This window comes from Gallinula chloropus (assembly GCF_964237585.1).
Source record: "Gallinula chloropus genome assembly, chromosome: 1".
Lineage (NCBI taxonomy): Eukaryota > Metazoa > Chordata > Aves > Gruiformes > Rallidae > Gallinula > Gallinula chloropus.
The window spans coordinates 76,291,092-76,314,555 of record NC_140085.1 but is presented as its reverse complement, the minus strand read 5'-3'; the positions used below and the strand labels follow the sequence as shown (position 1 = coordinate 76,314,555).

Sequence of the window (23,464 nt, the reverse complement as noted above, 5' to 3'; positions counted from 1 at the left end):
AGCAGAGGACTCTCATTCCTCCAGATCCTTCTAGAAGGGAGACAGGTTCTACACCTCATAAGATAAATCTTCCCTTTTGCAGCTTCAGTTTAAGAGTTTGGGTATCTTGTGGCATGTGTTGGCAGGGCTGTCCACTGGACAACAAACCTAGCCATCTTTTACCAGGTGTAGAACTTGTTTTCAACCCATCGCTTAGTCCACAGAAGCGTGGTTTCTTTCCATGTTACCTGCTAGATTTGAAATTAGCACCTCTTGACACATTCAGGCAGAAGGCAATTCAAAGGAAGCATCGTATTTTGCAGCAAATATTCCTGCAGCAAATATTCCTGCAGCTGAATGATTATCGTTTAACAAAGGGGCTCTACAATTTTATTTTTAATCTAAAACATTATAATCTGTAATTCCTGGTAGCTAGGGATAGCTGAAGGGAAGCAACACTTAGCCACAGAACAGAGAAGAAATCCATTGTATTTTTCAAATTCAAAGAGGAAGTTCCTTATAGATTAGTGCTAATCTATAGTTCTATGAAGTGCTTTGCAAATACTTTGCTGACATTTCACAGAACTACACATCTATTGCACAGAATGCCAGTTCAGTACTTTAGTGTAAAACGAACTGGTGCAAAACAGGATTTCAGAGAAATTGTGCGGAAATCATCACTTTAGATGAGTGTACACACACTTTTCAAAGCAGTGTGGCTACATCTTGTGATTTTATAATGGATAACTTCCTTAAAGTCCCAGCTCCTGGAGTCATATGAATATGTTAGAATCCTATTTAATCAAAAAGCTTCCAGCTGCCATGGCTGAAACTTACAGATTGGTATAAATGTATCTCAAAGGCTTAGAAAGCAGCTAACAAAAGGAATCTGTGAGTTACTCTTTTAATCAAGTGATATTAATTTTCATTCTCAAATCAGAGAAGATTCCATGTTGGCAATTCTGGTAAGGCATAAATACTTCTCAGCAGAAGTAGACTTCTTACACCAGTAGAAGTGCTTCTGTAGTATCCAGAGAGAAGACCTGAGAACATCCAGAGAATATCAGATGCAGGCAGGTTGAAGCAACAGACTGTTTGGGTTTTTGATGTAATTTGACAGGATTTAATATATTAAACTAGTTTAAAATTTTGATCTTGGTCATGTGCCTGTATCTAGTAATGCTGCCAGACTATGAATTCAAATGTATACTTTTAGTACTAATGAATGAGTTTAGCTTCTGTTTGTTTCATTTGTGTTGCTACGTGACTGGCAAAAAAAAAAAAAACCAAACCCAAAACAAAACATGAAAAAGGTCTTTGATGAAAGATTGCTCAGTATATTGATGCTCAGAGTGCATGGGAAAGAGAAGACCTTGTCCTTAACAGGAATGATGTAGAGGAGGCTTTTTCAATTTCCATATTTTACAGAAAGAATGTAACTTTGAGTATTTCATAAGTTATTAGTGTTTCTCCAACTTTTTTTTGAGAGGATGTGCCAGCACCTGCTAGTAGCTGTAAAGTAAGGGGCCATTTCACAGAGCAATGTGTGTATGGAGATGTAGCACATGGGTCCGTGCAGGCTTTCAGCTGACATGCCAGGCAGTGACATGTCACGTCATGAATCAGCCACATCGTGTTACGTGATTTCAAGCTAACAGAACACAACAGGAGTTGCATAGTGACAAACACAACCCAACATGACATATCCATGGGAAAATTGGCACAGAAAGCTTCTTAAAGTTGAGTTTCAGGGGTACATTTATTCATCTCCAAAATGCTCCAGAGAAAACTATGAAGCAGCGTACTGGAAAAGGGAGTAACGTAGTGACAGAATTACTAAAGCAGCTTTAATTCAGTGCACAGTTAGGAAGAAAACATACGTATATAAGAATTTTTGTTCCATGGGTTCTTGTGAATAGCTTTGTTTCCAAAGGTAGCTGTCTCAGGGCCGAAGTCATTCCAGGTCAGTGATTATTTTTATCTTTAGCCATGGTAAGAGCTGTATAGACTTCAGGTTACAGCTGTAAGTTAATATATTTGGAATTTAGCTGTTGATTGCCTCAGAAAATCTTGCATCCTTCTAGTATAAGCTCTGTTGTTTTTTCTGCTTTGCTTGCAGATCGAAATGTCCCCCTTTTGTGCCTGTTTCCAATATTCTTAATCGTCTCTGAAATTATCTTCTTTCCCTTTCTTGGTACTCCTATCCTAGTTTCTGATGTCCACTGAAAACAGACTCCACAGTTTAAACTCTGGGAAGAATTAATTCATCTCTGTTTGCTTATTATTCATTATAAATGTGTGGATAGCTTGTGCTTTCAACTTCCTGTATAACAGGCACAGACTTAACTTGGAGTCAGGGAAATTCAACATATACATTTGGCTAGGAAATGCATGTCAAGTAGCATTTCGTTGGTGATATCAGAAGTTAATACATGGCACGTGACTGTTTGGCCACTACATCTCAAGTCTGAATATACAGTTCCTAATTTCAGAGCCTTAGAAATATCAAATTCTCTACAGAAAATGAGTCCTCCTAGCGAACTGGAGCTCATAGGCAGAATGATGTGGTGCGGTAATACCCAGAAGATTCACTACTTTACCAAACAGCTAAAGTTTGCTGGGGCTGGCGGGTGAGGAAGACAACAGCTGCATCATTTTGGCTAGCCTCAGTGAGAAAATAACAGACAGAGATGCTGAGAGACCTGTAGCACAGAATAAACTAGATGTTTTCTCTCCTGCCTTCATTTTAAAATAAGCAAGAAGCTCCCAGAGTGTCAGGAGTGGTGATGCCTTGTCTCATTTGTGAAGTCTCACAATATTTATTATCTCTGTCTGGAGATGGAAAATACCCATCTCCAGGGCATCCCTTGATACCTGTTACAAGTATGGGTAAGCATTGGATTCTTCTCCTGAGGGGAAAGGCTTAGAGTATCCCCCAACCCTTCCTCACTGTCCCCCTACACAAATGATATGGCACCTTTGAAGACTTCATCAAACCTTCATCAAAGATTGGCTGGTGCGCTCAAAATGTGTATAGAGATGAAGATACGTGCGCACAGACCTCACATGCCCAGCTTGCACGCATGGGCACACACCTACACAGAGACTAATTTTGAGGCTTAAAATCATTTCACATGTGGACAAGTCTCAGGGTTTTTAATGGCACGACAACATAAACTTCAAGTGGTTGCAGTATGTCCTCCTACTGCTTTTCTTGTGCTGTTGTTCTTTACCCCCACATGATTACAATTCAGTGATGAGTGGAAGGATTCCCATGATAGTATCATTTGGGACTCGCTTTGTAAATTGCTCTGGGCTCAAACAGAGGAAAATAAAAATGCTATATAAACACATATTATTACTGGTGAAGCGATGAAATTATCTGATGCTTACCAAGTATCCCAGTGTCTTGTCTTGATCGTAATTAAACGGTGACATACACGTTGAGTCAGTGCTCTAGGATTTGTGCCCAGAATAAGTCACAAAAACATAGCAGTTTTAGTAGGGGAGAAAAGGATGAAGGAAGGCGCCTTTTTTTTATTATTATTATTTCCCCTCCCTTTTTTTCTTCTGGGTAAGATATAAAAAAATCCCCAGAGCTGGCCCTGTTCAAAAATAGTGAATCAGCCTCTCGGAATGTTTTTTTTTAAGATGTCAACTTCCCTCTCGTATACTTCTGTTGAAGACAAAGAATGTCTTAACGTCTGTATTGAAGTCATCATTAAAATAAAAGGAGATCTGTAGACATCAGCTATAAATCATCAAGAAATAGCTTGTGGGTAACCTTTGACACAGTTGAACCTACTTGAAATGAGCTAGGGCTGGATTCATTGCCTTTAGTGAAGCCAGTAGGTGGACTAAAGGTCTCCTCTCTCTCTCCCTCTCTCTTTCCATCTCTTACAGTGTTAGCTTCTGGGAGGTGAATGTGTTCCGGCTGAGTGATGGAAATGCATTTGGATGTGTTCTTAAATAGACATTTGTTTTATGTCTGAAAAGAATAGGCCAATCTTAACAGTGTGATGCTGGGGCTATTTGAAAGGTATTTTTAAAGGCAGTTGTCTTCTTTCAGCTTTACAAAAACTATTTTAACCAATTGTTTAGGCTTGAGGAACAGCATGGAATATCTATTGTGTATGGATGCTTGCATGTTCTCCAGAAGTAACAGGAAAATGGTAGATAAAAATCTGCCTAATTTTACATAATAGATTTTTGGCATTCTTGTGATCTGACTTCAAATTCACGCTGAGTTTCTACAGTGTAACAGAAATACTAGTTTGCAGTTGTTAATTTTAATTTCTAAGATGCTAGGTTTTAAAAGGAGCTGAAAGTGTTCAGCATCTCATGGGGACAAACTATGAGTCTTACTAATGAATCCAGCAATTAGTGGTTCATTGTGCCTGCCAGCAATTTGGCCCCGATACCGGTCCTGATGGTGATTTCATTTTTGCTGGTGTGAATCAGGAATAGGATCTGAAGTCTATTCACCAAGGGGGGCTGAATACTTCTTCAACACTGTTCTGCTGGTAATCTGCATTCAGTACTGACAGCCACAAATGGGGAAAAAAAAAAAAAAAGGAACTACAATATATTTCGATTTTAATTATGATTATTATGGCTGATTAATATGTTCATTAGGATAATTATATAATATCAATAGCACTTATTAAACTTAAAACGTTGTAAATGGAGGTGTCCCCATGCAGTTAGATAAACATATAAATGATGTGTGCCCACTTTGCATAGAAGAAACCCTTTTCATAGAATAAAGTATGTATTTTCTCCAATTTTCTAAGTAGAGAATTGAGACAAAAGAGGCAGCCCTTTACTTTCTGTAGCCATTTGCACTTGTGCAAAACACTAAAATTTGTATTTGGTAACGTTTTATCATAACTTCAGAAGGATGTCAGTGACCACATGTAGAAGGAGGTTAGGTAATGAGTGACTCGTTCAAGTTCACAGAGGAAGTTTGTCGGAAGGTCAGGAACTGAACCCGAGTCTCTTCGGCGTGACCCAAGGATTCAGCAGTAAATAAAGGCATGACTGTGGCATGGGAAAAGGAGCGACCCTTCCCAACAGGTGTACTCTCAAGTAGTTAACCCCACGTATGTAATTATGAGTGGGGTGTAAATATTTAAACAAATTCTTTTTCTCTGTGTGTGCAGCGCTCCGTGATGGAGCATGTGTTTGCTTTGAACGTTCCCTGCAGTACGTTAAACTCCCTCCAGTTTCTGGAACTGCTGATTAGATTTCATCTTCCTGCTAAAAGGAGGCGAAATGAAAAAATACCCAGGAAGACAGAGTTGGAAAATCATTTTGATTTTAGCGATCTGGGATGTTGTTAATAGCACGCAAGCATTAAAGACGGATGAGTTTTGTGTTGATAGCTTCCCTTTGAAAAGCTATTAGTTGGAAAAACAAATTGTCAGGCAGGTCCTATCTACAGCTGCAAAATGTATTTTGACATTTTTCTTACAGTTGTATGTATCTATAAATGAAAACAGTGCATGTTATCTGTGTGCTACTTACTTGTAGCACTGCATACGTTGCCGCCTCTCTTCGTGAAAAATCTACCTAGTCTACATGGAGATACCCAAAGTCAGAGAAAGCACAGGTGGTCTTTGAAAAGGAATTTCTTAGCCCACTGCCAGTTGTCTCAGCTGTTTGAAATCTCTTTTCTTTAAAGCTGTTTTTGACTTGTTTCTTCTAAAGTTTTCAACAAATGGGGCTTTTTGGAGGGTTTTTTTGGTTTTGTTTTGTCTTCCCCCCACCCCAGTCATAGATTCCATGCAGCATCTTTGCTTCTCTTGCCTGACCACAGCAGGAGGAGGAGTCTGTTACTAATTTGTTTTGATATGGTACGCTTTGGTCTGTATTCTTTTTGAAATTAATTCCTTTTGCAGGTGTGAGGTTAGAGGTGGTGGTGTGCTCCCAGCGAAGGTGTCATCCACCACAGAGAGGAGGTGGGAGGCTTTGATCAGTGTGGCTTCTGTTTTCTTGTTGTTCATTTAAAATGTACCAGTTTGTAATGCTGTTTGGCTTTGCAGGTCCTTGTTTTATTTCCTTCCAAGTCCTTCCCCATCCTTTTAGGTTTTGTTGTTTTCATTGCTGTTCATCCTGCTTAACATTTACTGGGGTTTATCCGCTGGAAAGTGGTGACTCCAAGTTTGATTTAGGCAGCAAACAAAACCTAGTCTCATGTCTGTTTCCATTTTTTAAACAGCCTTGTTATGGATGGGAGAGTGCATTATGAAGAACATCCTACCACGTGCTTAGACTTTTGAGGTTTGTTGGGACAGAATTATGTGGCAAGGTTTAAGAAACATTATCTAACCAAGATGCAAGCTATGAGGCATCATGCATCACAGCACGAGCCACTCCAGTTTCTGACAAGCACTAGTTCAGGAATATATGCCACAGATCAAACTGTCTGACAACTATCTACTTTTTCTTATAACTTCTGGACGTTTTGGGAGGTTCAGTACAGTATAAAAATCCCAAGAACACTCGCAAACGTTGGTCTGAGTAAGAGCGGCAATTGTTCTGCTCTTCCTTGTGATTCAGCTGTTTACTCACTTTGTGAGAGTAAGCCAGTCATTTAGCCACTTTGCGCCTTACTCTTCCTGTTTGTAAAATAAGGCAAAAGCTGTCAGGGTAATTATGAGCTTTAATGAATTAATATGCCTGTGCTACACTGGAGAGGTGATTTTTTTTCCCCCTCTCACACTTTACTACTTGCCATGTAGTTCAGTGGGAGCAGTTTGGAAGAAGAATTCTTTCTAGGAAGAATCCTTTCCCCTACTGTTCCCCATAATTTTTGATCCTCACTAATGATTTTTACCTCCTGTAAAGTGATTTGCATGGTTAAAAGCATGAAAAATCCGTGGTTGTCTTACCCTGAAGATTTGCGGTATCTGCGTCAATCCCTTATGACCTGAGCCTTCTTAGAGAAGTGCTTCATTAATAGCATTATACCAAATAAATAGGTGCAGCAGTGATGTGAGAAGAAACAGCCAAATGGTAATTATTAGAAGCAAAAAGCTAACAACACGACCCCAGTTTGGCACAAAGTATGGACCAGACAAATCCCAAGTGGCCAGTCTTTCTGCACTGGCTCATATTGTATCTTTACTCGACATAGACCCTTCTGATTTCAGGCTGGAGCTGACAGGATTTGCTCAGGACAAGGTTCGATGAGGGTTTGGGGGTTTTTTAGATGTAGATTTTTGTAAATGAGGCTACTGAGTTAATTTGTCACTTACTCGCAGATGAAAAATGAGTAGGGGCTTTTTCATTATGAGGTGTAAGCAAATGCTAAAAACTCTTTGGTCCTGCAGTTTTGCCTCATGGTGTGTGGAAAATCCACACACCATGTCCTAAGCAGTGTGGTGAACAACTCTCACTTCTTATTTCAGTCTAACAGAAGAGCAGATGCCCAAACAGCAGAATCACAGCACTAGGTGCAAGTCAGTTACTTTTCAATGAGTGTTTGAAGTTTGGGTCTGAGTTCAGATAACCATCCATAAGTTGTCAAGTTTCTGTAGAGGTTGATGTGACTGAAGACTCATCATCAACGAAAATAGCCTAGAAATTTCATACTAACTGCTTCCATCAAACACATCATGCTGGTTGTCTGTGGAGATTTCACTGGGATGGCAGGGATTTTGGCAGTCCAAAGCCAGCCAGAATCTGCCAGTATGGTTTGGAGGATGCTTCTCTGAGGATTTTAGAAACTAAATGGATGAGTTTTGAGTAAACGCTTACCACTCTGCTCATTTTGCTTAGCTGCATGCTCTAATGTATTCTCTTGGCCAAACAGCCTGCCCGGAGCTCCAGGAGCCCCCAGAGGGCTAGCTCTCAGTGTAGCACTTGTCTTGCCTTGAAGGCTTTTAAAGAGCTGCTTCTAGGGATCTGTGTACCGAGTTCTGGCCAGTCACTAAACAGTATTAAGACCTTTGCCCCAGGTCATTGCTGAACATAGACTTGGATGAGGGATTACATAGCTCTCTCCACAGACACCGTTTTTAGGCTGCCCTGCAGGTGAAACAGCCCACACTCTTCCATGTCTGAGCTAGCTGGAGGACTACAGTGATCCTGGAATTGGTTGGCATTTGGTCCATTTGCAGCTTGTAGAACTGAGAAATGCTAGAGGCTAAGCCCTGTGCATCAGATAAAAAGGTACTAGGGGGAAGGAGAAAGCATCCAGTTCCTAGGGCCTTCTATGTTTATAGGCAGGTCCTTTTGCATGCCACCTTTTTGTTCTTCCTATATCTGTGAATCCTCTGTACAACTTTGGGAAACAACAGTGCTAAATATAAAGGGAAAACCGCCCAGCAGCTCTCTTATTTTACTGTGACAACATGTGGACTAGACAAAATCAAAGCTTGGGGTTTCCAGGGCAGCAAATTAGTCTTTGTAACTGCAGACTTCTTCCCTGGCAGCTAGGCTTCCTGTAAAGAAAAATGAAGGGGGAAGATGTTACAGCTCTTTTTGAGAGGACAAAGTCCCCAGAGAATATCTTCACCGAGAGTCCCTAGAGTTGTGGAAAGGACTGAGAAAAAATCCTGTCTGTCCCTGGTGCTGCAAAACAGATTAAGCTGCTGTGTTCCTGCACTGCTTTTCTCTGTGAACAGGAATGAAGACAGTGTAAGAATACTCCCAGTGTATAAATCAACATTTGAGAGTAATTTACTCCTTGAGTAGTTCCCTAAAAGAAGCAGAAGAGAGAACAAAATGAGTATTTGTCACAAATGTAAGGCAGCTGTTTCCCCCTTTGTTTTGAGTCCCATGAGTAAAGTATCTGGGCACTATCAAGTAAAGACTGGAAGTGCTAACTTTGGTTGGGTAACATGTGATGTGTCCGGAAAGTGTCTGCCTTTGGAGAGAAGCACATTCAGGAAAAGATGCTCAGCAAAGCAACACCATAAAAACTCTGCTCTATAGATAGAAACCCAGGCTGACATGCCTCTGCAGCTATCACAGAAGGAAGAGTCTATGCACTTTGCAGGATCAGAAATAAGTTCTTCCTAATATTAACCCTCTGTCTTGTCTAAGGTGCTTTTTCTTTTCCTTTCTGACAAGGGTTTTAGTTGTACCTTGTGCTTTTGTTGCTGAAACTCCTGGGCAGGACATTCTCTGGATTATTGAAGAATAATTTTACTGTGTTTGTTATCATATCAGAATCAAGGTGCCTGTTTATATGTCTCCATCACTTTTTCTGTGAAAGAAATTTCCACCTTTGCAGGAAGGGACACATTATTCTTAATCAAAACTTGAGAATGTGGCAGGAGGAGGTACAGCTGCGGATGAGCATTATCTAATTCGCCCATCCTGTCATGTGAACATCTCTGCTTAATTTAATACAATTATTTCATCAGTGAGGATAATATCAGCAGCATGATTCATTTATACAGCATGTTTCACAACTGCCTTTACCTCTCGGCTTCTTATTATCACTACTGATAAGTTCACCGTGCGTGGCTTCAGGAAGGGTAGGGGATGCAAAGGAAGCTGCCAGTATCTCTGTGTGAGTGCCTGGACAACTGTAGTTTTGAGGGATAGTGATGCCAAAGGATTTTCTTTGCATACATGCTGTTGCATTTTGGTTTCTGATATATATTGGTTAGGCATTTCTGGATGAGCACAAGACTGAATGGTTAAGCCACTGACTGGTTTCATTGTTCAGTGGGCGACAATAGCAGCATTGTCCTTTGCCCCAGACATGCCAGTGAATGCTCCATATTTTGCATTTCTGTTGAAATGAAGATCTCCACAAAAGAGAAGGAGGGTGGGGGAATGAGGCTTTGTTTCTGGTGAGGTGGCAGAGGCATTCTTTCAGAAACCCCCTCTCTGGCTTCTTATTTCTAACTCATTTGGCTGTAATTTGTACTGTCAAGGTCATTTAAATAGGCAGCAAGATGTGGCAAATGTGTTCCCAGAGGTCATGAAAAGCCTCTTTAGTAGAGCATGCTAGGCTGTGCTTATGCCAGGTCATTTAAGCACATTTGTATTGCCAGTCAGATGATGCACCGAGTAGTTCATGATTTTGTAATAAACCGTGCAACCTGGACCTTCAGCGTGTGCCACAGTGGGATACAGCACTTGGATTTAAATGACAGGACAATAATTCAGTAACTGTATTTTAATAGTAGGGTAATCTTTAAAATGCGTGAAATGAAGTGAGATTATTAAATCCCAATGAATTGTCTGGGTTCTTCCCCATGACCACCTGTTTTTTTCTTTCTCAGAAACTGGTTCATTCATCTGGGCTATCCGTCATTTATTCAGCTCTCAGTGTCGAAATCATGCCGTTTTTAATAAACAATTTGTAGAGATTCTCAAAATCAGATTTTTTTTCTTTCCCCTTCTTCTTCCATATCTGTTCTCCGTAGAGATAAATTAACTGGTTATCTTAGGAGGAAGTGAATAGAAACAGCGTGATTGAAAGATTTAGAAAAGACACCATTTCAGCCAACAGTTTGCAACATTGGTGACTGAGACTCAGAATTCCTGGGTCTGTCTGAAACGCGGCTGCTGCGTTACAGTATTACTGTGACCAAATCCGTTCCTTTTCTCTCACACGCGTTTTTTTTTCTTCCTGTATGAACAAGCACTTTGTGTTTACCTAGAATTTTACCTTTGCAAAGGTAAAAAAAACCCCAAACCTTAGAAAAACAGTGGGTTTTTAACTCAACTAGGCAGCTTTCTGCTTAAATGTTGCTTATCAGGGATTTATATTGGGAGGTTTCCAATTTCTGATGCTTAAGTATGAAATCTCAAACTTACACAAATCCAGCTTGAGTGAAGCTACAAAGTACAGCTCTTGAATATTTTGTTTACCCTTCAAATTTTGGTGTAGGTGAAGGGTTCATACTGGGCAACCTTGTGTAGATCCAGGCCTGGAGGTTGGTGGCCCTGCATGTGGCAGGGGGGTTGGAGCTCTATGATTCTTGGGGTCCCTTCCAACATAGATTATTCTATGATTCTATGATTCTTTGCTTGTACGTCCACAGATCAGCTGGGAGAAAAAAAATCTAAAGCAAATTAAGGATTTAAAGTTCCCTGAGCTCCAAAGTTTGGTTAGTGACACTCTCTTCCAATCCTGGGGAGTAAACTACCAGCTCTCCGTGAAACAGCGACTGCTCTGGCAGTGCTGTGATACAAGGGATGGGAATCTCTTTGCCAATGCTTTGCTCTTGCTGTGGGTACTTCATCTTATTAGCTCTCTGTCGTGTGGTTTTGCTTATGCTTTCTTCTCTACATTTATTTTTTGTGTGTGTTTTGTTTTGTTAGATAAATGTGCTACTTTAAAGGAAACATTTCATAACCTTTAATCAAGATCATATTTTACTTTCATCACATCTGTGTTTATGTTATTACAAGCCTTTTGGGTCTTAACGTCCTCTGGTCTAAGCATTAATCGTTTTGGCTGATGTATAAATAAATGTTTGACTTTGTTTAACTCCTTAGAAATACTGGCTTGGAGAAAAAAATCCTTATCGATGGCATCTTAGAATAACTGCATGTCAAAAAAAGGCAGGGACCAATCAATACTGAACTTCTCTAAAAAAAAAAAAAACCTAAGTGCAGGGAGTAGTTTTAGATTCGGTGATCCCACTGTATAAAATTGACTCTCCTTGCTGTTGAAAGATACCATCTACCTGGAGTGATCGTGCCACATCTGGTTTTTTTATTACTCTTATTTGCCCTAGCTGTCACGTTGCACTTACACACATCCTTGGCAGAACTGGGAGTGAAGCCTGCTAAGCTGTAATGTGGCAAAATGCTAGCTGGGAGATTTTCTAGTTAAAAATAAAGGTGGGCCAACACCTAATTCTTCTCGTGGTTATGCAGGCAGAAATCAATAATGAAGACAGTACAGATCATGATTTAAACTGGAAGAGCAGAGAATTTTTGGATTTATGTCTGCGGATAGTAAAGAGAGTAAAATGGCTTGCTGGGTATAGGAGCGAAGACCCAGTCATCTTCACACTTACCACAATTGTATATTATTACCTGTCTCCCAGATATTTTTTAGACTCCTGTGGAATAAATCAGTGTAGTTCCACTGTGCTAAAGGAAATTACTTAAATTATTATCAACTCATGATCCAACATAGGATTTCTAAACTCTCTGACGGAATTTTTAAAGTGTTTGACTTCTAGTGGGGATTTGAGAATGCTCTCTGAAATAACAGAAGTAAAAATGTTGTGAAGACCAAACAGTGAAGTAATATCATTTTGTAAATACATATAATAGCTGAAAATTGTTTACTTATCCTCCTTTATGAGAACCAGGCTTCTGTGACCTCCGATTAATTTACCATTAGCCTGAACACACAATGAAAGTGAATGAAGGGGCAATTTGGAATGACATTTATCGGGTCTGGAACTGTCGGCTTCTATTATTTCCACAAGGCCGTATACTTCTTGGCTCCAGAGAAGGCTGTGCTGACTTGAAAGAAGAAGAGCATTCTTACTACCAAGAATAGTCACAACACAGGAAGCTTCATTGCTGGATGCCTACGTTGGGAAAAAAACCCCCAACCCTCCCCCATTTCTAACTTGTGAGACCAAACCCAGTGTTCTACAGTAGACTCGCACAAGACCTTGCCTACACACCAGGCTATGAAAAGGGAACAGAGGAACTGAGGAAAGGGAGAAGGAGCAAGAGAAAGGAAGGAAATAAACTTTATAGGGACAGGATAGCTGAGGGATCGAGTCAAAAGGACGAGACTGAGAAAAGCCTTTCAGCACGAGGATGCAGGCTGGAGTCCGAGCTGACGGTGCAGCGGGTGAGCACCGTTCCCATCGGGGACGGGTTGCTGCTCCCTATGAAGTGCTGCTCTCGCTCAGACTTCAGTGGCCAGAGAGCAGGCTGCGGCTTTCACTGCCGTATCTGAAACTAATCGGCCCCTTTTGTTGAGGCTTACAACAGAGGTCAGGAATTGACTATACATGGAAACTAATCCCTCTTGGATTGAACCAAAACACGTCTGTGGGCCCGTTTGCTTTGCTTCTGATACTGTCTTCCAAATGATGACTTTGCCCTTCAGGGATCCTTGTCTGGCATAGCGTCGCTGCGTCTGGTCGGTTTGTTGGTCAGTTTGTACTTCTGTGCAACTGTCTCAGTACTGATTTTACAACATTATAGTTGCACTGCTCTGGGAATTTATTATTTCTTTTTAATTGAAATCAGTGAAACAGCACAGCAAGTTCCCTTCCATTTGGCTAGTTGGTTAATCAATTTTATTCTAATACACATGGATTTGCATTTCTGTAAGGTAACTAATGCCTTCTTCAAATGCCAAAAGCTGGTGGAACCGGGTGACATTTTTAACCCCAAGGCTGAAGTCTGCTAGATCAGCAGAACTCTGCCTTCTAGGGGCCTAAGTAGCATCTGAGAACACAGACTATAGGCTCCTGAGACAATTTTATGCATTAATTTTTCCCCTATATGCACAAGTTGCATCTAGGGTGGCTTAAATGTGGCTTAAATACCACTTTAAGGATGACAGCTTTGTTCAGGATGTCGCTGATCCGTTTGTCTACTAGGTTTTAATTTATTTTTATCTATGACTATTATAAAAGTGTAGAAATAATCAAATACAACCAAAGTGCTTTGCCGAGAGCTTCCTTCTTTAAAGTAGCGGAAAAGGTGTATGACAGTGCTTTGCAGCATTGTCCTGTGTTTGGAGACATACATCTACATCATACTTTCCACAAGCAATCGGCAACTATAAAATTCCTTCTTTACTTCAGCACACCACCCTCTGTGGAAAAAGAATCAGCATTATATGATAGGAGTTACAGATACCTTCATGGTAACAGCAAAGCATTCAAACATTATGAGTCTAGCTGACTGGCTTTGCATTGCTGTAAGTCAGGAATAATTCTGTAAAACTGAAGGTGCTTACAACTTTGTGAGATCAGAATCAGCTTCTTCAGTGCCTAGAGCCCAAACCCGGTGGTGTGATGTAACACATCCTGTAGCTAAAGGATGGCTTTCCTAAGCCACAGTGTCAGATGGGAGCTAAGCTGGGATGTGATGGTTGGCTCTTATCCATTAGTTCTGGTTATTTAAAAGTCAGTTAAAATCACTTCTGAAATATCCCACTTGTTGAAAAGCTTTTTCTCCCTTCCCTGTTTTTTTTCTTTTTTTTTTTTCCTTGTATTTTATTTTGGTCAAATAGGAATACATGACTTAGGTTTTTCATGTGGTTTATAGCACTGTCTGTTACTCTGTGTAATCAAGCCAGGTTTAGCAATACTTCCAGTTACCCTGCAAAAAAGTCACCCAATCTTTCTATTTTTGCATAATAATAATAATAATAATAATAATAATAATAATGACGGAAATCTTGATGTCCAGCTCCACAGAAGAAAACTAAGAGCTTATGCAGAATTAGTCAAGTTACTGTTTCAAATGTTGTGGAATAAAAGGGCAGGTTCTTCCTGTTATCTTGTTGTGATAGAAGTATTTATTTCTTACGATATTTTCTTGCTCACAGTTCTAAGCCTGGGATGTTCAGAGGAAAGCACAAATATTTTAAAAATAAATGAAAAAACAAACCAAACCTGACTGAAAACCCATTCCCTCACACATCCCAATTTGGGTGGTGGTGGTTGAATTTTAAGTGAAAATGCTCTTCAGTTTTTAATTAATTAATCCACATCAAGTTTATAATGAAATAACAGCAAAATATAACTGTAAAAATGCTCTTCAATTTCATCATAGAAGCATGTGTCTTGTTGATGGGAGTAATTTCTTCAGAGACAATTCTTACATACAAATCACGAATGGAGGATGCTCTCTGATCATGTCATGCTAATTTTCCAGTTTATCAGTCATCTCAGTTCTACACTGAAATGACAAGATGGTATCACATTTGATCTTAATATATATCATGCAACCTTTCCAGTTTAGAAGTTCATATGAACTGAAAACAACTGTCTTTGCTTGGATGGCGGTTGTGCCAACAGCAGGTTTTTAATAACATTCTTTTCTCTTCTGCTCGTTGTAGGATGAAGTGGCCCAGCCTCTGAACCTTTCAGCCAAACCCAAGACATCTGATGGCAAGTCTCCCACATCACCCACCTCCCCTCACATGCCAACTCTGAGAATAAATAGTGGGGCCAGTTCACTAAAATCCTCCGTGCCAGCAACATTAGCTAGTCCTTCGGCCAGAGCTAACACAATAGGTAAGCTCAATTTTATTTGTCCCTCCTTATAATGGTTAATTGATGTTTTTGGAGAGTGGGCATTATCAGCTGGTGTCAGACCGCAGGTCTATGAGCTGTCATGCCTTGACCATAATACTACATTTGTTGATGTCAGTACAGAAACTCCCACAGACATACCATGTCAGGAGGAGTACCTTAACTTTTATGGGCTCACAAAACAAAGGCCTGTGTTACTTCAGAGACAGCATTATCAATAAAAGTTAATAAATGCTGTTTGTTTAACGGCATGCATTAAAGACAGCGACCTGTCTAATGGCGAGCATTAAAAGTCCCATGACATTGTACTAGGTCATCTGAAAGTGATGGATAAACTTCAAAAAAATACCCTTTATGTTAAAAGTCTATGTAAGCAAATACATCTTTGCAAAATTCCAGGTTTAATCCTTAGTCTGCCAAAAAAGCTGCTTGGAACGTTATTTTACCTTCATCTAATAAGCTAAAAAATGACCAGGTTCATTCAAAAAATCAGGGTTGATGATGTATCCTGCAAAAAGTCTTGACTGGCTGTTCTTCACATTCTTCCAGGAAACAGCATTAATTCTTCCTGCCAAAACTACCTCTCTGCCTAAAGACCGTCCAAATAATAGCAGTTGTAGTGTTGGTTTTACAAGTGTGATGTGTTAAAGGGACTGCTTTTTTTGGTGTCATACTGCTCTTAAAGCATCTCCTGATGGCTGCTTTCAGGGGTGGCACAAAAGCCAAAAGATGCCACAGGTCAAACCTATCAGAAGTTCTTTCCGTGGTATCTCAGTGCTATGCAGCACAATCTCTTTGTGTCTCTATGCACCTCTCCCAAGCTCAGTGTAGTCCATATTCTATCTACATAGACTCCAGGAAGACCCATCATTATGTCCAGATCTACCTCCCACTATGTTGTCCTCCCTCCGTGCTTACACAGTTATTTCTAATGTTGATGACAGTTCTGTGTATCAGACAACAAATAAGCCTCTGTGCCTTTTAGAAAAGGAAATAACTTTATCTGGTATGACATGTTACAACTCTATAAATATTTTGTAAATATCATATCGTTAATTGTTAATGCATTCATTGTTATTAACCCTACACTCTCTAACTGTGTTAGGTAGCAATGCATTTCATCTTTCATTTGCTTGGATCTACTCTTTGTGCAGCAAGTTTCAGTTCTTCCACGTTAAAGTTTTTGTCCTCCGTAGAGCAAGCATCACATTTAGATGTGGAGTTAAGCATCTGACCTGCATCTCAGTGACAGGACATCTCTTGTTCTCTCCTCTCCAATCTTCTTTCCCTACACACCTGATATTTTTCATAGGTTTGAGGCCCCAGCAATTTACTTCTTTTAACAGAATGCAGATTTTGAAATGCTGTACCTGTAATGAGTGATAATGTAATTGGATAAAAGCTGTGAGGATGAATGGAGCTTTAAAGGTCATTCTTGTAAGAAGAATTAATGTGTTATACCATTAATAAACCATGGAAAACTGTGGAGCAAAAGATAACATACTTAAGTTATTGTTAATGACATAGAGTTCACTGCTGTATATCTCTCAGCTACAAATATAGAAAGTGACTTTTTGAGGTTGCTGAGCAGTATCATTGTGCATACTGTATATATAAGATAAGCAGTCTTTAACTGGTGCAGGAGTTCGATGGACATAGCCTACTTCTAACAATGGTTCATCCTTCAATGGCAAAGAAGGAAAGGCTTGTGAACACTACAGAGTCTTCTGCTCGCTGCTAGGTCAGATCCAACCAAAGATGTAGCAAGTAAAACTCCTTACTGCATTGAAATCATTTGGTGATCTTAAACAAAAAAGTGACCATGAAATGTCAAGCCACCTTCCAGTAGGAGCTGCCCCACAACAAGTTTTGATAGAATTTTTTAGTAAAGGGACTAAGGTTCCTAAAAATGGCAGAAACTGGGTTACTTTTTTATCTTGAGGGATGGATCCCTCTGCCAAAAGTCACCGGGAAACATGCAGACATTTGCCAGACAGTTGCTTCTGCCTATGGAATGATGTGAGCTGTGGCTGCAAGGCACAAGTTGTCTGTCCTAGGCGTGCACACTCCACCTTGCCGAGGTGCAGCCGAGCCGGCGCTTTCCATTGCTGCCAACTTTAAATGCAAACCCCTCTCTGAAAGCAGGTCCTTCTGGCTGCTCTGTTCCCACGCCACGGGGAGATGCCTGTGTGTTGTTCAGTTAATCTTCAGAGGACGTAAACTGAACAGCCTCCTCTGATGAAGAGCGTAGCTGCATTCGGGCATAGCCCTTTCCTAGAGCTATCCTTACAGCGTATGAATTATGCTACAGACTGAGCAGTCACAAATGTCGTGGCTTCATGTATGACTTTAAATCCAAGCATTTCTTTTTGGGAACAGGCATATGTCCGTGTACTAAAAACAGAAACAACTTCTCTCTGCCCTTTGCCATTATCTTCAACATCTCCGTGCTAGTTTGGCAATCCTTGTAACTGAGTGCATTTTATGTAATGCAGTTCCCCTCTCTGTCAATAATTCACCACCTACCCTAAACAACAATAATTTACATTCAACTCACTTCTATATTAATCATTTCCCTGCACACCAGCATCTTGGCAGCTACTGAAAAACATAAGGAGTGCTTGCTTTTATTCACTGTCATGTGCCAAACTGTCTCAAAGATAGCAGTATTCAGGAAAAGCCAAATAGTCTGGAGAAGGGCATGAATTCCAGTTCCTAGACAAATTCGGCTGCATTACAGATTGGAAGTATTATACCTAGCCTAATCAAGAGCACAAGCAGCAGTAATACTACTGTTTGTTTGTTTGTTTGTTTGCTTCCTTTTTAATTTATTCTGACTACATGCAAGCTTGATCAGCAACAGATGCAAAGTGGGGAAGAAACCAAGCAAGTTGATAAAATGGAGGTGAAAAAAAAAAAACAACAACCCAGCAATCAGCTGGTAGCATTGTGCTGGTGCAGGTTGTATCCTTCTTGCACTGGGAAAGCTGGAATTTCTGGAATTCCATTGGCTGGGAATCACTGAACCGGGTCATTTGATAAACACAACATGGATCAAGTTATTTCATGCAAAACTTTTGGGGCTCCTGGGTATTTAGCCAAACGCTGACAGTGCAGTTAACAACAGTCATCCTGCACAGAAACTTTTCTTGCTGGTTTCTGTGCACCAAGGAAAATGGGAATGCTGGTCCCGTTCTGTCTGCAGACTGGAAAAACAACAATAGAGTCCCAAAGCAAACTAAAATCCTGACAGCGACACAGCACTGAACTAATCTGACATCAGCTTCTTCCCCTGAAATGTTTTAAGCAGCAAGACAATGTCCTACGTTTTTTGGCAATCAGCGGATCAGATAGAAGAGTCTAGCAATACAACAAGGATGTGTAATCTGACATGATTAGACAAGGCTCTTTAGGAACAGAACATTCATAATTGAGACAAAGAAAGAGTATTAATAACACTTTCCTAACACGGCAGTTAGCCATTTTATATTTCCTTTCTTTAATCTTAGTGTTTTTCAACAAATCATGGGATTTAATAGCGTGTTTTGGCAGATTAGAGGATTTATGGCCCAGATGTTTTTTGTTCTAAAAATGGATTAGGGTGTAAAGTTTGCTGGAATCCATGGAACATGTTGAGGCAAGCCGGTCATTTTGTGTGTGATTAGTGCCTGCCTTCTGTCTCACAGTCCCTCCATCTGTCACAATTCACCAATGGATCTGGTTAGATTTAGCCTCATGTCACAAACAGAAGTCCCTTTTCTGGGCAATTTCATATTACAGATTCATTTTATGCCGTTTTTATGCCCTAGTTAAAAGACAGAAAGAAGTGTGTGCGTGTGCGCGCGTGTGGGGATGTGGAGAGGGGGAGGGAGATTGATAGATATTAGCCTCTCCTTTAATGTTTGAAAAATAGACCAGGGCTCGGAGTCTCCCATCAGTATTCTATCCTACAAATCACATGCAGATCATAATAAGTATAATCTACAGTACGCTAAAAGAAAAAAATGACAAAGTGTCACATTTAAAATTAAATAGTATTAGCTGTGCCGGTGATGCTTGTAACATTTTAAAAGGAAATAATTCAGAGACTACTAAGGCTAAGCCCTAGGCTGTGAATTTGCAGCAAAACAGTGGACATTTGACCTACTATTAGCAGCATGAATAGGAGTGGGAATGTAGGTCTGTGTAGCTGTGGTTCCTTATACGTTTCTGAATGACAGGTGGTGGTGGGGAGCATTCAGTGGATGAGGTTTCTCTTCCCAGCCATTATGCATTTCATATCTATAGCAAACCACCGCCACCTGTGGTTTATTTTAATGTATTCACAAGTTTTAAGAAGGGGAAGAATGAAATGGTCTGGTTTTAAGAGTTTGGGATTGCTGGCATGATCAAAGCTTCCCCTAACTCTTATCCGGTTACATCCTGCTGCATGCAAACCACGGGGCTAACCTCTGCCGCGTCAGGGAAATCCTGAAACTGAAGGGATCAAGTATCAGGACGATGGTTTTGGCACAGGGGTTTCTTATGTGTTCTGTCCAGGTGGCTCTATCATAACAATGATAAAGTCCGGACAGTTTTCTGGGAATTACCTTTTAACTCTGTCTCATTGATAATGATAAATTGTTGGTGTATTTTATCAATGCAAGCTAAAGTGTTTTCTTGTGACTTTCTTTTTTTAAGATATCCTTTCTTCTATCACGTCGTCAGGTTATTTAAATGACCACGATGCTGTTACCAAGGCAATCCAGGAGGCCCGACAGATGAAGGAGCAGCTTCGGAGGGAGCAACAGGTGCTGGATGGGAAGGTGGCCGTGGTGAATAGCCTGGGTCTCAATAACTGCAGGACAGAAAAGGTGAGTGTCCAAGGCTCGCTTTGCAAAGGGTGAGAAGCTGCCTTTGGCTCTCCCTGCAGATGCAGAGGTTCTTCCTCTCCTCCTTTTTCCATCTACTCATTGTGTTTTCTTTTTCCCCATTTTTAAATAGAGCAATTTCTTCTTTATTTAAAAAAAAAAAAAGTAAAAAGCAACACGAAAACCACAACCAAAAGGTGACATGAGAGAGAGACCTGGAGACCCTTGGGGGAGAGTGGGGAGGAGGCAGAGTAAGTTAAAGCCCTCATGAGAACTTTGGAGGCCACTAATTCTCTTTTCCAGCCTGTCAACGTGTATTACGAGAAGGTGATCTTGGAAATCTCAGGCTTGGGGTCTAAGTGGAAATCTTGCTTTATGGAAATGCTTACATGTGTTTGTGAGATGAGCTGGATTTGAAAATATTCAAGCTTCTTTAGGAACATAAGCTTTGCTGATACTCAGGCTCAGCTTCTGGGTATTTAGCCTTGTGAGGTTGTCATATATGATATTTTGTGACCATTGCAATGTAGCAGTGTCATGTCACATTAGATGGCTTAATAAAATTGAAAAAAATGGAGAATTGACAACACACAGTGCACCAGATATGTGCAGTGAAACTCAGAGGCAGCAGAACGTATGGGCCTTTCCAGCTTCTGCTTTCGAACTGGCCTGTGAAGCTGGGCTGTAACGAAATAGCAACAAAGTGAATATTCTCTAGTAAAATGCCTACATACTGTTACCGTCGCGTGTGTCAAAGAGGTGGTGATTTGCTGCTTACTCTGGAAACACCTGATGTCTTTCTATGTGCAGCCCCGGCTTATGGAGGATAAATAGACCTGCCGGTCCTTGCTGCCACATTCATAGTGAGCTGCCCTTATAATACTGCCACATAAGATACCCATCCAAACTCTTGTCTCAACGTCATGTGCTTAGCAAGACTTTTTCCTCGATTCCTGTCTTCCCCTGCAACATTTCCAGAGGTGCCTCAGCCTGCGCTGTGCACTAGAACAAAGATGACCGTTGTTGCGTTTGGTGTAAACTGAATTTTACTGGAACTGTTTCTGGTGGCTTTCCACTGTAAGGCCTTGGGTGAATCACTGGGATAGGCAGATAAAGAGAATGAATAAAAAAGATCAGCTATTTAGCAGAAACTTGAAAGTCAGTCATCCTAGGAAGCTCGTGAGTCAAACAATATTGTCCAGAATGAGCAGATTGCTAATTTGGATAGCTTTCCATTTTCCCTGGTTTTAGATGGAGTTTGATCAATAAGCTGTGAGAAGCCAGCAGTCTGAGTAATGAATGTTAAATGTACATGTGAGTCTCTCACTACTGTACTTTTTTCATCAGCCTATCCTGGGTCTAAGTGTTGTAGAAATTACTCCAATTTCATGCACTTTCTTGGGAGGAAGGGGAAGGAGAAAAGAGGTCAGTGTAATAGGTATCTGGCAGTACATACAATCTCTCTTAGAAGAAGAAGAGCACTGGTATGGGGAGAGAGAAAGAAAGAAAGGGACGGAGCGTGTTTACGGCATTTCACATAGGGGAGTAGCAGAAGGGAAAAGGGAAAAGCAGAGTGTCAGATATAAGAAGAAGTGATCACAAGCACAAAGGAATTTATATTCAAATATTTAAGCATTCTTGAAAGGATGCTTGGAGCAGAAATTTCCTTTCTCTGCTCCCCATGTAGAAATGACTTTAACACTCAGCCAGATGCTAATGCAAAGTGACTCAAGCTATTCCTCGCAAGCATAGCTAAATTGCCGTTATTTGTTAAGCGCATTGAATTCAGCTGTGGATACAGCAGTTGGTTGCATTCAGAAAGCATCTGTACCCTTTTTTTTTTCCCTTTTTTTTTTTAATCCTCCAAAGCAGAGACAACTCTACCTATCTCCCCCCTCTCCTCCCTTGTGCTGGCTGGGAATTGTCAAGTGACAACCGACCAAATCCTTTTGGACAGGAAGCCTTCATCCTGAGTTCTATATACTTGCAAAGCAGGCCTTGTGGTTGGATCAGGAAGCCCATTAAAAGCACTTTGATGGTATGGAAATTCATCTTCATGAAGCACCCAGGCCCCTAAGCAGCATGCTGTTTAGCTGTGGTTACAGATCAGTCATTCACATCGGAGGGCAGTAATTGTGCTGACGGCTTGTTCGGCAATGGAAGTACATAAAATAATCCCAGGCCCTCCACCATGGCATCGCGAGTTAATCTTCTTTAATACAGATCAGCTGTTGTTCTAACACATGACTTTATGCTGGCTCTAGTGACTCTGCACAGCCTTTTGATTAAGTAACGGGAGTGGAACCATCTGCATTCACTTTATTCTGTTACTTTCCTATTGTTGGGATTCTCCTTACCCCTTCTGTTTTCACTTCTCACCCTCAACCCCAGTTGAAGTTTATTTTCCTCTCTAATTCATGCCTCCTGGTGGGCTCGTGGAGGGCAGAGAGGAGTCCTTTTACAAGGTAGCAGGAAGAAAAAATTGTTTGCTCAATTGAAAGTTTTTCTAGTAGGCTTTGGGGGTTTTGATACAATAAATGTCAAAACTTTATTTGGGCACACTGATTTTATTTTATTATTTTATTTTATTTTATTTTATTTTATTTTATTTTATTTTATTTTATTTTATTTTATGAGAGGAGAGGACAGAATCACGTCTGACCTCTCCTAGACTATAATGGCATTTGAGTTGACAGGGTGACCACTTAAAACACCAACCACTAGTTAAGAAGTTGCACTTTTTAATTTGTAGGGTCTCCTGAGCCCTATTGCATTTGATCCAACAGAGGAAAAGACATAGGCTGTTATGGTTAGGTACCTGTTCTCCCTTCTTGTATCATCTCTAGGCTGTCCACTAACCAGACAGCTGCAAAGTTCAGATCCAAACACCCCAATTTCTCTAAAGTTTATGTCTGTTTGATCTTGGACTTTAAAGTTTTCTCACTTATTAAGAGCAAGATTTGAGAGGAAGGGAAGTGTTGCCATTTTCAATTAAATTTTATTCTGTTTTTACATGTTTTCAAAAGAAAGAAAAAGACTTGGGACAGTGGGCAGTGAGAGAGAGAGAGAGAGTGCTGTGATGTTATGCCTGAGAGTTTCCTTTCAGAAGCTCTGGGTCCTGCCGGGGGACTTGGAGGCAGGCCCTGAACTTTTGGGATGTTAGGCTTGCTCACTGATTGCTTCCTGACAGGGAGATTTTGAGGTGGGGGTTGAAATTAAAGCAGCGGTAGTGTAACATAGCTATGTGTCTGTGGGCATACTCGTACTTAGAAATGTACATTACGTCCACAGTTACATACAGAGGAAAGACTCTCTCCTTCCTGTAGAGTGATCTCAGTCTTTATAGGCAACAAACACTCGTCTGGGGCTATCCCAGATATTCCTCCCTTCTTTGCTGCAGCGGCTGGTGTAGTTATGGAA

At 40.6% G+C, this 23,464-nt stretch overlaps 1 protein-coding gene across 7 annotated transcripts in view; it reads left to right on the top strand.

Annotated features, from left to right (window-relative positions):
• SOX5 (SRY-box transcription factor 5) overlaps window positions 1-23,464 on the top strand; it is a gene marked incomplete at its 5' end in the record, with an annotated part of 289,871 nt that overhangs the window by 242,479 nt on the left and 23,928 nt on the right. For 3 of the 7 annotated variants that reach the window (XM_084279479.1, XM_084279476.1, XM_084279475.1), the window contains 2 exons: window positions 14,999-15,176; window positions 19,902-20,047. The exons of 1 other annotated variant lie outside the window; for it this stretch is intronic. In XM_084279479.1, the coding sequence (XP_084135605.1) occupies window positions 14,999-15,176; window positions 19,902-20,047 (324 nt within the window). Of the gene's footprint in view, window positions 1-14,998; window positions 15,177-19,874; window positions 20,048-23,464 lie in introns of all 7 variants that reach the window. 3 more of the 7 variants (XM_084279478.1, XM_084279474.1, XM_084279477.1) reach the window with 1 other exon arrangement.